Below are 15,662 nucleotides of genomic sequence, written 5' to 3' on the forward strand. Positions count from 1 at the left end.
TGGACCTACCCTCCTATCTCATGTTTCTTCCTTATCTGTCTCCCTACCTGCTCTGCACCTGAGCTTTGCCAACACACTTGGCCCCACATACCCAACTCTCTGTCTTTGCTCCCTATTTCCTCCTCCTAGAATGTTCTTTCTTTACCTCCCCATCTATGATAATCCCATCCATTCTTAAATGACTCAACTTTTATATCACCTCCTTTTTGAGGCCATCCTCACTCTTCCCTATGAAATTTTACTTTCATTGCTACTCAGCCCATCTTTTGTGCAAATCCTATTTTAGCCGTTTGCCTGCACATTCAGCCACTTCTCCACCTAAGGGGCCTGAGGATGGGACCCGCTGAAAGGCCTTGCCCGGCACTGTTGCCTCCCCAGTCCACATTTGCTCCCTGCATGCCCAGCAAGTATGATGAAGCATCAGTTGATCTGTGCACTCTTTCTTTTCCAGTGTATGATTTGCCTTCGGGTTCCTCCAGCCTCTTTGGGGAGACTCTTCGCAGTGGACCTGAAGATGCCACATTCTTACAGATCAGTGCCGTGGACCGCTGTCCTAGCCAGCTCTCCTCTGTCTATACTGAAGGCTAAAATCTCCCCCAGCCTCCACGGCTGCTGGCATCCAGAATATTTTTGTTCCTTGTCACCTTTTGTGCTTATACTTTCGCAGACCCTAAGAAAAAGGATGTCAAGCAAATCAACTCAATATGCCACATCACAGATGTGTCTTTGGAGAGCAGGGCTGGATGGTCAGAGCTGGGTTTTGTAGGTGTGTTTGCAGCTGATCCTTTTCCCCTCTGGATTTGCCAGTGACCAGCAGGACTGTCTTTTCAAAGGGAATTCGGAGTCTCACTACTGAATATCTGTTACTTCCCAATTGTCAACCTTCAAGGGACACCAGTGAGATGATGTGCATGTGTAAATTTAATTTGGAGATCACCCTTGCTGAAAACTCCAAATAAGGATGGACAACCCAGATTGCCAGCACAGTGAATTGCCTCACCCATGAGCCAGGCGCAACAAGGGAAATCCACATCCAAGCCCAGCGTGGGCTTGGCTCTTGGAGGAGCCCCAGTTTCCCAGCACCAGCCTGGCATCCAGGGAGCTGGCTGCCTCTCTCCTCCTGGGTACTTCCATGCTAACCAATTGCTTTTCAGTGTTTTTCCAAAAGCAAAATGAGAGGGTTCTGTGAAGTACAGCCCCCTGAAAAGCTTGACAACTTGTTTTGTATTCCTGCAACCTACCCTAGTCCTTTGATTTTAAAGCCTTGTTATTTACATGTACTTTTAAAGGAAAAAAGTATTTAGAGGTCTGTTCTTTGGATGGAAATAATTATTTTAATCACCCCAGCTGCATACGTCTGGCCTCTGCTGTGGCTTGGCTTGGCCCCTCCTAGTAGCTCCTGTGTGCACCAGGAATGTTCTGCAAAGGCTACCTGAGGGACATGGGGTTGGCCACCCTCTTCCCAGTGCTACCACAGAGACCCTCGTGTGTTGACTGTTCAGTGACTCCACCTTGAGGACTTTATTCAAAGGAAAATTTCTCTTGACTGGTTAACCCATGGCCTCCACTCTGGTGCTCTGCCCAGAGCCTGCTAAAAGCTGTGAGAGCAGGGACACATGGAGGTGTGGTCCTGGGTTCTCTCAGAAAACCAACCTGGAGGAGCCCAATGTCCAGTTCCTTTGCACAGCCTCTGCTCCCTCTGTTAGAGTCTCCCCTCACCACTCTCTCTGTTGCTCCCTTGCCCTTCTCCTCTCTCTTCATTGCTCTCTTTTTTTTTTTTTTTTTTTTTTGACTGTAGTTCAGACATACCCACCACCTGCCATTGCCTGCCCACCAGCTCTGAGCAGGGTCTGGCCTAGGGCAGGTAGAGGAGACAGTTCTGGAAAGGTGGCCAAAAAGAAGCAACCGCTTTGTCTGAAACTCTGTTTTGAGTGCCTAGAATTTTCACAGAGCTCTTGGCCATTTGATCTCACACCTGGATAGGAAGTCATTTTCTGTGACACCTTTTCGTTGCTGTTGTTTTGTCGCTAAGTCGTGCCCGACTCCTTGTGGCCCTGTGGACTATAGCTCTCCAGGCTCCACTGTCTTCTGTGACACCTTTACCAAGCAATTAAAAAGGTCCCAAGTCCAATGACATAGGCTATAAAAATTGCCAAATCCCCCGAAACCTGGTAAATTCTGACATCCCAGTACTATCACATCTCATGATTTCTTTTCTCTTTCTTTAAAAATGTTCTCTGAAGAAAAATGAAACAATGCTATTTGTCAAACTGGGATAATTACAATCTCCAACAAGACGATTAAACAGCTTGGTGTCAGACTTAGGATCTGGTGACAGTTTGTATCCTGACAGACGTGTCCTTCCAGTCTGCTGCACAGTCGGTAGTGTTCTGCCTGATTCAGGACTTCATTCTCACATGCGGTATAATCAGGCTAATAAAGAGCCAAGTGCAGGGTCCGTTTCTACAGTGCTCTCAGTCAGTCTCATTTCTCTGGCTAGTGGGCTCTGATCTGAGAAGAGCCATCATGCAGACATCCGTGTCTGCGAAAGAGACAAGTTATTCAATTTACAAAAATCTGCTCTGCTTTACGAAAGGACGCACGTCAGACTTTTCTTTCCAAGTGAGCTCTCAGACGCACACAGAGTCCCACCCTTCTGGCAGACTTTGTGGATTGTGTCACCTGGGCCTAAACAGGGGCCGTGTCCTTTGCCACACACTGCAGAGAAGGGGAAGCTCTGGTGTCTTAGACAATCTATTCATTGTAAATCCCCGGAGCCTCTACAGGGAACTCAAAACACATTTCATTCACGTGATGAGGAAAAAGACGGAAAGGTAAGGCAGTTGCTGCAGCTGGTGTTGTCAGCCTACTTGTGGCTTCTGGCTGTAATCTGCCGTGGAAACAGGGAAGGAGGATAAAGCCAGAAGAACCCCAGATGCTCTGGCTGGAGGAGGCGCTCCTGGGCGTCTGTAGTCTCCCCGTTGGCCTCACTGAGGCCCAAGGCAGCCCAAGGGTGCCAGGTGGCAGCTGCACCTGCAGGGCCTCCTTCCCTGGCAGGAATTAGCAGAAGCAGGCCCAGGACCATCTGCAAGGCCGAGCGCCCCTCCTATTCCCTCCCCCATCTCGTGTTTCCCCTTGGCTACAGGTTTGAGCTCAGGACCCCAGGACATGCCACTTCCAGTTTCCTTCTGGGTGACAGGTTCTGGCCTTAGATTCCAGGATCTCACCTGACCTTAAAATTTGTTCCTTGCTTGCTTTCACATTGCACAAGATTTATATATGTTTCCATCATTATGTTTGTAACAGTAAAAGTGGAAACTTCAAAAGATCATTCCCTTCCATTTTCTGGTCTTTTTACTCTTGATATATAACCATTTTCATAAACATCTGAACAGAAATTGTCATTCCCCTTTAAAAAAAAAAAGAAGCTGATGTTCGGGAAAATACACACAGCCCAAAGCCAATTATCCTATTACATTAAAAAAAAAAAAATCAGCATGCCTAGAGATATTTTACTTGCTGCATTGTCTTAACTCCCTAAAGGGACTGCATCAAAATGTAAGTTGTAATTTAGCCTCTGATATTAGTGTTAAATATTAAATATTCTATTCCTGTGTAAGATGTCTCCCATTACCCATGTCACCCCCCAAATTATTTAGGTGATTCTAAAATGGATGAAAGGTCATCAGTCAATCACAGCAAAGTTTCCACTGATGAACCAGAGCTTTGGTGTTACTCTGTTGTTTTTAAATTAGCAGCTGTCAAGCACATTAGCATACTAGAACAGAGGTAAGTGTTCAACCCCATCTTCAAGAACCTTGCTTCCCAGTTGCCTTGAATTTGGGGAATAGTGGTTATAAATGTCCAATTTAATTATTTGGTATTTTATTTGACTGTTTTGACCACGTCATTTTAAAGCAGTGTTTTTAACAGCACTTTTTGTTGGTGGTGTGGAATTTCTGCGGTTACAATTTTTTTCTTTGCAATGAGTAAAGCGAAAAAAAAAAAAAAAAAAGAACCACTCATTGGAGAGATGGCAAGTGTAAAAAAGAGGAGATTTATTTTGTACAGACAGCAGAGCATCCTGTGTAATGTTGCTGACATAAAGCACTTTGGGGGGAAAAAGTGGAAATCTGTTTTCCATAAATCACACAGACTCTTGTACATAGTTATATACACTCACGTAGAGAAATGAACTGCATATATCATACTGGATATGGGGCTGATTTTACTCTAGGGGCACATCTGGTGCTTATTGTCATAAATCTTTTAAAGAATTAGGTACACTTTTTTCTATTAATATGTATAGTTTTGTGATTTGTCACAGTTATGTTTCATATAATCATAAGTTATTTTGTCTCGTTTCATGAAGTCCTTTTTTTATGTCAAAAGTAAAATGAAGGGATTGTGCACTTGGTACATAATAAAACTGGAAATAGAGGATGCACCCACCTGCCTGAAATCCTCCTTCAGCAAGTTGTTTTAAAACACAATGGCAGCAACCATTTTTTGTTTGTTTGTTTGTTTTATTTTGTTTAGTTTTTACCATCCGCTTCCCTCATATTGGGTCGGTAATTATAATTAAAAGCAGATGGGGATGGGGGAGGGAGTGTCCAAGGCCAGCTTTAAAATGCCGCATCGCTTTGGGCCAGAGCTGCAGCCTGGATTTAATTATAGATATGAGGACGAAATGGCAGTAAAAATGAATGTGTCTCTGAATCCTTTACATGTTGGGAGTGTCCATAAATAAAACATGAAGTTTTATTTCATCAGATTTAATTAAAGCTTTTATACATGTTTTATTGGTTATTCTATTAATCTGCTTCAAAAACTGGATAAATGTGTGCTGGTGTTTCGGGTTTGTTTGTCTTTTCAATATAGTGCTACGTCGTGACTCAGAAATGCCTCTAGTGCGTGGTCGTCCAGGTGATGGCCGTTGGAGTGGGCCCTTTCTTCCCAGTTGTCCTAAAACCCTGCCAAGAAAGACACGAGTATCAGCTTCCTAATCTGTAAGTCCTCTGATTTCCTGAAGGAGAAAGGGGAAGTTGTCGTTTCCCCCTGATTCCTTGTCCTGTCTGATCTGCAGCCTTGGGGGGCGCTGCCTGTCCCTCTGGCTGTGATGAGCTTCTCTCCCTACCTCCCATCCACAGGAGACGGGAAAGGGGGAAGGAGTGGTCAGGAGGCTCGCACATCTGACTGACCGGTGAGCCAAGCACGGGACTCTAAAAGACATCACATTATCTCAAGGATCATTCTTAGAAAATTGATAGTTTTCTCACAGAAATTTTAAGACTTGAAAATTCTCTTAACGGGAGATACAAAGCCGAAGGGATGATGGCTCCCAGGCACCTGGCTCTTCAAGGTGCTGGGGGAGCAGGCAGCAAACTCACGTGGTTCAGGGTTTGGAGGTGGAAATAGTGCTGACTGACAAGACACAGCGAGTGTCTGCTCCCTGAAGGGAGGCAGCTGGTGAGAAGGTGATTTGATCCAATCTTTTAGGAGGACAGCGTGGCATTAACTGGTAGTTAAAGATACACATACCCTGCACTCCAGTCCTCTCTTGGGAGTCAACAATGGTTCAGATACAGGATGTTGAATGCCATCCTCAATAGCCAGAAACTGGAAATGACACAACTGTCCACCAAGAGTGGAAAGAAGAAGTGCCCTGTGCTCAAGGAATGAAGTGGCGTGCAGTGCACGCTGCACTGTGGCCACCTGCAGCCATCCAGAGCTGTCTCAGGAACCATACTGAAAGGAAGAGCAGACAGAAAAGAAAATATACAGTGCTGTTCTATTTATACACAGTTCAAAAACAAGCAGAATTCATATGCAGAGCTAAGAGGGCAGAAGTGTAAACAACAGTGAGGAAAATGCTACCATGAAGATCCAGATACCTCCTACAGGAGGTCAGAAAGAAAGGGCACCCAGAGGAGTCAACACTGGGGTACTGGGCAACCATGCTTAGTTTGCTGACCCACGTATTAGATTAAATAGATGTTTGCTCTGAACATGCACAATTTTTTAATTTTTAGTTCAAATACTAGTGAAGGTCAACTCTTACATCCTCTGCTCCAGGGGTCTGAAAACTCTGTCTGTAAAGGGCCAGGTAGAATGTATTTTTTGGCTTTGAGGGCCACACAGTCTCAGTCTCAACTACTCAGCTTTGTTGCTGCAGCTCAAAAGCAGCCACAGACAATCTACAAATGAATGCATATGGCTGTGTTACAATAAAACTTTATTTATGGACACAAATTTGAATTTCCTGTGGTTTTCAGATGTCATGCGATATTTTTTGTCTTTTGATTTTTCTCAACTATTTAAAAATGTAAAAAAAATTTCTTATTCTAGAAGCCATACAAAATGAAGCAAAAAAGGCAATAGGCAAGATTTGCGCATGGGCCACAGTGTGCCATCCCTAGTCAACTGAGGGAACATTCTCCTGCCCTTCTCATAAATATCCGCCCAAAGAAAACTGCAGTAAGGAGCCCCTCTGCTTATTCTTTGGCTACGCCAAGTCGTGTTCCTGGAGGAAATTCATGAGCTCTATTGATTAAGCTTTTCTTTGGTTAGATTCTGGGTTCTGCTCCCCGGGATACCGATGAATGCTTAAGAGCCTGGAGTGCCATTCGACTTTATCTCTGGATTTGAAGTTTTTAATAAAAAGAACTGGGCAGAGAGAAATCTGTGAGAATTGGAAAATGAGCACCCATTCTTTCCAAGCTAACCAAATATTTACTGGATCTTGGCAGCTATAGCCAACCTTTTCCTCTGAAATGCTAAGAGGTTACAAGTAACAGGAGACTTCATTTTTCTCAGGCCATAGCTCTCATGAGAAGCTGGAGTTGCCTCTCAAAACCTGCAGGGTTCTCAGGCAGAGGAGAGTCAAGGTTTTATGCTCAAAGACTACTCCAAGAAATGGTTGGAGCGGAGGCAGGGAGCCCTGATGGTGCTGATCACCGGTGCCCTCTCCTCATAGCAGGAGAAAGTGCTCAGCACCCCAGCGCCTTCTCTAGCCCCTGGTTTCTCATTATGCCTGGCTCCCTAATTCTCAAATTCAAGTGTTTCTCAGCCCTGGCAGTGCTGCCTGTCAGCTACTCATACTCTTGAGAAAGAATGAGCGTGAATTCACTCGGTCATGAGTGTATGCTTTCTTTGTTTCTCCAGCTTGTGATGAAATGGATAATCGTTTCAAAAGCAAGATTGTTCATGAATCCTGGGGCATTTGTTAAATACTAGCATGGACTGAATCCTCCTGAAGGGTCTCCCTGGTGGTTTTGTGTGCTTGGCTGCATATGTTGTGTATGGTCTGGGTATTAAAGCTGCAAGGAACACAGCATCTCGGACGAAATAATCTGAACTTTATAAAAAGAAGTTTAACCAAAGGAAAGCTTAGAGAACATTCAGTCCAACCTCATCTTTTACAGAGAAAGAAATTGAGGTTGTTTCATTCATTTGTTCATTCATTTAACATTTATGTAAAAAACACAGAGGTAGAAGTAAATCTTATCCTCACATAGCTGACCACAGAGGATTCCAAGAATCATCTGCCTGAGAACATTGCCAGGTGCTTATTCAAAATTCACACTCTAAAGCTGCTGAACACAAATCTCAGAGTTACTGAGCTGGAATTCTTAGGGTTCAGATGGTTGCAACTACATTCTTAACTAAGCTCTCCAGGTGGTCATTTATGGAAACTAACTTTTTTTTTTTACTTTATTTTACTTTACAATACAGTATGGAAACTCACTTTGACCCTTTCTCCTCCCCTCCCCACCTCCACCACCACCCCCGGCCACCTGCCTCAGTTTAGTAGAGGAAGCTGACCATTTAACAGGGCAACACAGTTTAATAAAAGCCAGCAAAGAGGGCCTTCCAATCCTTGCCTGGGGAGACAGGAGAGCAGGGTCTGAGTTTCCTGAGGGAAGGGATGGCTCCCTGAACTAGTCCTGAAGGTCAAGTCAATCTTGAAGAAGCAAAGAAGCAGCAGAAGGGTATTGGTTTTGTTTAGTTGCTAAGTTGAATCTGAATCTTGTGACCCCATGGACTATAACTCACCAGGCTCCTCTGTCCATGGGCTTCTCCAGGCAAGAATACTGGAGTGGGTTGCCATTTCCTTCTCCAGTGGATCTTCCCGACCGAGGCATTAAACCTGTGTCTTCTGCATATTCTTCACCACTGAACCACAAGGTAAGCCCAGCAAACGGATGTACCAGGCAAAAAACATCTTGTGTGCGGAGCCGCCAGGAGAAGGAAAGTAACTTGCCAAGTGTCACTCAGTAAGCTAGTTGAAGAGTTGTAGGTTGTCCCTTCTCTGGGCTCCAAGTGATTCTTCTCTGGTCCTGAGCCACAGCCCTTCTTTGTCCACCTCATGGAGCTCAGGGCATTGTTGCCCAAACCAGCAGTATGTTACCAGTTACTCTGCAAAACAAGTTCCACTTTCAAGTTAGTTTGCGGAGTGATGGGTCAAAGTTACAAAGACTCTTTTCTTTTTTTTTTCTTATTGCAGAACCTCTCAGAGACTTTCCAATGCTAAAGTGCAATGTGACTCTCCAAGAAAGAGTTAGAGGACGAAGTCTGTTGACTGTGGAATGCTTTTTTTCCAAAAAGTACCAGGTTAACAATGTAGAAAACAGTTTGGTGGGTCCTCAAAAAGTTAACTATACAATTACCTTATGATCCAGCCATTTCACTCTTATATACATACTCAAAAAGAACTGATAACTAGGACCAAAAACAGATATGTGTATACCGATGCTTCTAGAAGCATTGACAATAGCCAAATTGACAAAATGCCAAATGCTCCAAAAGCATTCACAATAGCCAAAATGTAGTCCACCAGCTGATGAGTGTATAAACAGTGTGGTCTGTCCACACTGAATGTATAACCAGACTTCTGTAGCCACAGATTTGGAGCCAGCCAACTGTATTCTGTCATTTTACATAATGGACTTGAACATCCACAGATTTTGGTATCCATGGAACCAATGCCCCATGGATACTGAGATACAGTTATATTTAAGGTAACTAAACTTGTGCACTCAAAAATGGTTAAAATGGTAAACTTCATGTTAGGTATGTTTTACCATAATAAAAAGCGTAATATAAACAGAGCACCTAATAGGGTACCTGACATGCAGAAGATAATTTTTAAAGTAAGCACCCCGATAGGTAAGTGTTCCTTAGGACACAGTTTGGGAACGGGAACTCCAGACATAGGTAAAGCCCATGGTGGGGTGATGGTGTTGGCCCTGGGTAGGTGGAAGTAGAGGCTACAAATGGCACCAGCTGGCAGAGAAAGCAGAAGAGGAGAGGGCCAGGTGGTTTGGAGCAACTGCAGAAGACAGTTCTGAGCACCAGAGCACTGCGCCCATGTAAATTCTCGGGTAACTGAGGAAGGGAGAGAAAGGCAGATGGAGGGAAGCGGGTGGGTGTTAGTGTAGCAGAAGGAAGAGACAGTGGGCTGCAGAGGAAGACAGGAGGCAGCGGCATAGTCCCCACCAATCCCAGTGTGTGCAGATGCAGAGATCTGGGCTCTGTTCATTCATCTGACCAACGTTTACTGAGCTCCACTCCCATCGCTGTGTGCCTCTTACTGTTCTAGGTGCTGCGATAATCAGAAAAGAAAACAGCATTATGCCTGTCCTCATGGCATTGCATTCCAGTGGACTGGCATTTCAAATTGTTTGCTCTGGTTATCTGTGATGTATGAGGCTCTGGGAGGTCAGTGATGGTTACATTCTCCAAGAAGGACATGCTGTGACACAGTTGGGAATGGAAACAGTTTTGAGGAAGTTTCAAAGAGTGAAAGCAAAGGGGCCAAAGCTGGATTGGGCGGGAGGCACTGTCAGACTGTGATGCTAACTGGACAGAGGTTCTTTCAGTGCCCTGGAACAGAGGTTGCTCCGAACCACATCAAGAGCACCATGCTGGGTGGAAATAGCTAGGCCATCATACCACCCCCGTGCTGAAGTCCATCCTGAGAAGGGTGCGTCTTGGCTGTCTCTCTCTTGGCCACTCAATGGCTGAGGTCCTTCCAGAGAGCCAGAAAGCAGGGGAGACACTGGAAAAGTTAACAGTGTCCTCTAACCACACACATTGTGGCTGGTGGGGGGCGGGGGTCTGAACAGCATAGCTCTGTTCCTGCTGCATAGGGCACTAGGGAAAAGCAGAGGTCCTCCATCACTGTGTTCCCCAGTTTGTAGTAAAGAGTGTATTGGGGGTATGCACTCCTACACGCTGTCTAAAATGGATTTGTGACTCTGCTCTTCCTCTGCTAGCTCTAACACATAGATACACACACACACATACACACACAGGGTCACTGGGATTTCAGCATCTCAAGAGTATTTTCTCTCAAGGCTTAGTACCCTCCTTCCTGGGAGCAGTGCTGAGAAATGTTGAGGGATGTAGGGTGGTAGGTGACCTATTGCTTTTGCTCTAATCCAGGAGTCATCAAGGACTGTCACAGGCTTTGGTGTCAGGCAGACCTTGTTCTCTGTCACTTACACCCTTTGCAGCAGCAGCAGAAGTAATCCCTAGCCTACACTGCCCTGAGCCCATTTCTTCTTCCAGCAAGAATAATTATGCTCCTCTCCTAGGCCATGAGATCATGCAGATTATCTGGCATAATCCCAGGTACATGTACAGGACTTGCTAAAGAGTGACCTTTGTATTTTAAGAATTACTGATCCTGCACCCAGAGGAGAATGATAATTTGTGAGGAGAGCACAGAAAGGACCATCGTTCTCAGACCAGTGCATGGAAGCAGGAAGGAAATGAGCTAGCCTGAGAGCAAGCAAGTCATAAAACCACCCAGATGACATTGCCCACAAAGATCTGTCTTTGCCATGAGCTCAGAGCAACCTGTAGTACATACGGATGCCTCTTGGACATCCTGGGACCATCAAGATAGGTGGTACTGCCTGTAGAAGCAAAGAAGAGGATCTTCTGTCCTGGGCCCTGTACTTCCAAGGCTGCCCTCTGACTATCCTCCAGCCATGCCCTGCCTCACAAAGTGAGGAGCTCATTGACCAAAGGTATGTCTCCAGCCCAAACCCACTTTCCTTCCACTTCTAGACCCAGTCCAGGTATCTATCTGTGACCTCAGAATTCCCTTTCCAAAGAGTCCCACACTGCTTCCGGGGCCAGCCCAGACTTCCTTCTCAAGTACATCCTCCCAAGAGTGGATCAGGGCTTCAGTGTGTACATCCCTGAGCCTGGAGGGTACCCAGGGAGTGTCTTAGTGGGATTGTGGATGCCTTCTCTCCTTGTACTTTGGGGGCTGGGCTGTCTATATCTGAGTATAAAGTCTCCTTGTGGTTGAAGATGGAACCAGCATTTGGGAGAGAAAAGGGATGGGTCACTGGCCCGAGGCCAGGGACTGGCTCCCTTAGTGCCACCATTTTTCTGGCGAAGAAATCCAGAGTCTCTGATCATTCTAAATCAAACCTGACCTTCCAGGTTATCATGAAAGTACATTAGTTAACAATTATTTTAGATTTGTTTGGAATTTAAAAATATTTTGATCTCTGAGTTTGTGGGCTTCAGTTTGCAATCCTGCCCTGGGGACCTATAAATATTCCAGGTGGGCCTGGGGGGAGTCTTAGAGCCTGGAGTCCGTAGGCCCCTAAAGTACAAGGAGAGAAGGCATGCAGTAGATACTCGTGTGTGTGTGTTAGTTGCTCAGTCATGTCCGACTCTGTGCAACCCCATAGACTGTAGCCCACCAGGCCCCTCCGTCCATGGGATTCTCCAGGCAAGAACACTGGAGTGGGTTGCCATTTCCTTCTCCAAAAGGAACTATAGAAAGAAAGTGAAGTCACTCAGTTGTGTCAGGCTCCTCCATCCATGGAGTGTTCCAGGCCAGAGTACTAGAGTAGGTTGCCATTTCCTTCTCCAATAGATACTCAAAAGCCTGTTAAAACTCTTTAAGGAATGTCAGAGCATCAGGACTCAGCAAATACCTTGACAGTTGCCAGACAGCAAATGGTGCATGATGCAAACATTTGTTGTTCTCTGATGCTTTTGAAAACAAAATACTATATAGTTATTTCTAATCCAAGAGTGACTTGGCTGTGCTCTTCAGTCCGCAGGGAACACGTATACGGTGTCTCCATGTATGGGCCATAGAAAATGTGTACAGCTGAGACCTTTGTGTTGTCCATGTAGTACATATGTAGTGAAGTGAAGTGAAGTGAATTCGCTCAGTCGTGTCTGACTCTTTGCGACCCCATGGACTATAGCCCACCAAGCTCCTCCCTCCATGGGATTCTCCAGGCAAGAGTACTGGAGTGGGTTGCCATTTCCTTATGACCCATTAAACTGAAGAGTTGCTTTATGGGACACCCCTCACCCCTGCCTCCACATCTGCAAGGCACGTTAAGCTAGCAGTCTCTTTGGGGGTATGGGGGGCACATCTGTGTAGCCCAGCCGCACAGCTGGATCTTACCTCATCAACACTAGTCCACCCTCTGTCTTCTCCCTGGCTTAGACTCGGTGCTCACTTCTGCTGAGTCTTTCACAAGGCCAGATTCATGTCCCCAGGAAGGGTTTATGTCTGAGGCCTAGGGCTCATGATGTAACAGGCCCACTTATGCTCCAGGCCCCCATGGATGCCTGAGGAATCCAGAGCTTGGTCACCGGACACAATCCAATCCAGGTGCCTTGCTCATGCACAGGAACCCAGACGCAGCATCAGCAGCTGCAAGGCCAGTAGGTGAGACGACAGACCAAGAAGCCTGGGCTCTTCTGTTTAGACTCTGGTCACTTTTCCTCTGCTCCCAGGCTTTCTAGAATCTTTGCCCTTATCAAAACCTGACTGGGCTGTGCTGAGCTATTACTAGTCAGGCTTGCTCACCACCCATAGTAGAGGAAAGCGGCTCTGGGAATCTCAGGCCATTGTTCCAGTCTCCTCTTTGCAGTGGACCTCAGGCTTCCTGGCTGGGCTCTATATGACCTGAGCTCAGTGCTGCTCCAGCCACGCTAACTACAGTGTGATGGAGGCAGCATGGTGAGAGAGAAAAAGCGCTGGTCTGGGGTCCGGAGACCAGGATCCCACTGGGTGATGATGGCCAAGTCGCTTCTGACCAGCTCTTGAGCTCCAGAATGAGATGGCCTCAGGATCCACTCCTTCTTGAGCACTGAAGCAAATTGTTTGACTTCTCTAAACCTCAGATTCTTCATCTATTCAATGAGGATAATACCTGAGCAACAAGGTTCCTAGGACTCACGTATCCATCAAGTGGTGGGGCCTTTAATAAGCCTTGGTTTCCCTGCCCCAACTGCAAAATTCAAGGAGTTGAAGAAGATGATCTGTACAGCTCTGGCATGCTGTCGCTTGGCTTCCTATTTCAGTATTTTCCCCAAGATCCAAGATCCATTTCCCTCTAGGGTCCCTTCCCCTTTTAGCCCTACTATGTTCATTGGAAAGTTTGCTATGAAATCGTGTTGTCCCTCACCTTCCCAGAACATGAAGGGCTTTGCAGCCAGAGTCATCTACCTGGCGGGTGGCTCTATTAGTGGTCCACCCAGAAGATGGATCCAGAAAGTGATCTGTAACAAGACTGCCTTCTGTGCCACCTGGTTCCAGGGGAACTCTGGTCAGTGGAACATGCCAGCCTGAGGCATGGGGACCTCAGGGCTCATGCAGGCAGGGGAGCCTCCTCTCAGAGGCTGCAGCCCCCAGAACAATACCAAGACCTCCCCTGCTGGCTGTCCTCCCCCTGGGCTACAATCTCAGGACTGGTGCAGACAGCGGAGGACTGGGGGTGAGAGCCAAGCTCTCAGAGGGTAAAAGCGCAGCTCTGCACAGCCACATGGAAAGCAGCAGCTCTCTTGTTTATAATTAACAAAAGCCACCCTGAGCTGCTTAAGTGGTGAAGGGAAAGTTATTGAAAAGACAGAGGGTACGAGATAAAGAGACACCAGTGATGGAACTGAAACGCTAACCCAGCATACTTGCTCTCTCATCTTGCACCTCTACTCATTTTGGCCTGGCTGTTCTATTCTTCTGTCTCTGCAGGCCTGCCTCCTCTGCTTCTCCAATCCACACAACAGGCAAATGTTGCCACCCTACATTCCAGGGTTTATGCTTTAGCAGCATGAAGAAAGAATAAATCAGCCAGCCTCTCTCCACACACAGATAAATACAGATATACATATAGACTTAGACATAGATATGGATAGATATCCTATCAATCTGGATTTCAGATTCACACAGAAAGCCTTCTGAGGTGCCCAGCTTTTTAAATATTTATTTATTTGGCTGTGCTGGGTCTTAGCTGTGGCATACAGTAACATGTGGGGTCTTTTTCAGTTGTGGCATGTAGTGTGCTCTAGTTCCCTGACCAGAGATTGAACCTGAGCCCCCTGCATTACAGCACAGAGTCTTAGCCACTGGTCCACCAGGGAAGTCCCTGAGCTGTCCCTCTTGACTCAGGTAGCCACCCCTGGCCTGATCATTTACTCCTGATGCTTAGTAGCTTAGTTAACTCCCCACTCCCACAACAAGTGAGGGGACAAAAAGGGGGATCTCTGTGATGCTGGCACAGGAGCCGCTCAAAGTCACAACTAAAGTCAGAGGAGCTCCATCGTTCCAAGATAACCACAAATCAGAAATAAGTGAATAGTGACCCTTAGACAGCAGGACGTTTCTCAAAACCTGCCTCAGCTGACTACTGCCTAGCAGACCTGCTTCTTTCGATAGTTCCTCAGTATTCAGTTCTCCCTTTCAGAAATAATTAACACTTAAGAGGAAAGAACGGGGAGAGAGATTTTGAGAATGAGCAGAAATTAAATTTGTTGCTGGCTGACTGGGCTGTTCACAGTCTGTACACATCACCTCTTCTATCTAAATACAGCTGAGAACTGAGGTATCTTCGGCCAAAGGAAGAAGTGCAGGCTGCTGCTGTGCCTGTCCTGCTCACCCTTGGTCTTCCTCAGTGGGGTTAGGTGCGGTTTAGCAATTCTCTTCTACTGATGAGGTAGCATTTAAAGAAAGCAACAACAGAAACAAACAATAAAAGAGTGAGGGCTAACTAGGCTTCCCTTCTAGCTTCCCTTCTCACTACAATTTGTGTACAGTAATTTAAGTTTTCTTTATTCCTCCAAGACAAAAAAGGTACCCCCTTGACAAGTGTCTCCTCCTCGCTCACTAGCTTTATAAATGCTACTTAGAAGTTGATAACAGTTGTGTGTGTGTGTGCTGGGGGAGAGTCAAGGGGAGACATTTTAATGGGAAAACATTTTTTATTGATTTACTTCTCAAAATGTGTGTGGTGCACTGATGTGATGAGGAAGGAAATGCAAGTAAATACAGTCTGGGGCACCTCTCTTCACTAAGACGCTTTACACACGAAAGTGCACGTACTGCGAGGGATCGCATCAGGCATCTACTGTGGACCTGAGGCCTGAGGCCCAGAGCTGAGAACCCCATCGGGATGTTGTGAAGACTGAATAAGGTAACATAACAATGGTCAAACTTCAGTGTGCATCTGAATGAGGTGAGGATCTTTGTGAAACACCCATTCTGATTCAGTAGATTCGAGGAAGGGCCCAACAAGCTGCATTTCTCAGAAGCTCGCACATGATGTTGGTGCTGCTGATCAGCTACAGAGACAGAGACAGACAGCTACATCAGAAGTGGACGTCACCACACAGGCTGA

The 15,662-nt window shown here is 46.1% G+C and overlaps 1 protein-coding gene across 6 annotated transcripts in view; it reads left to right on the forward strand.

The window, feature by feature from the left end:
• GLIS3 (GLIS family zinc finger 3) overlaps window positions 1–4,776 on the forward strand; it is a 493,388-nt gene extending 488,612 nt beyond the window's left edge. For all 6 annotated transcript variants that reach the window (XM_052644747.1, XM_052644745.1, XM_052644746.1 and 3 more), the window contains one exon: window positions 452–4,776. In XM_052644747.1, coding sequence (XP_052500707.1) covers window positions 452–588 — 137 coding nt within the window. In that variant the 3' untranslated portion in view covers window positions 589–4,776. The remainder of the gene's footprint in view (window positions 1–451) is intronic.
• The last annotated feature ends 10,886 nt before the right edge of the window (window positions 4,777–15,662 follow it).

The sequence above is a fragment of the Budorcas taxicolor genome, chromosome 8 (assembly GCF_023091745.1).
Source record: "Budorcas taxicolor isolate Tak-1 chromosome 8, Takin1.1, whole genome shotgun sequence".
Classification (NCBI taxonomy): Eukaryota; Metazoa; Chordata; class Mammalia; order Artiodactyla; family Bovidae; genus Budorcas; species Budorcas taxicolor.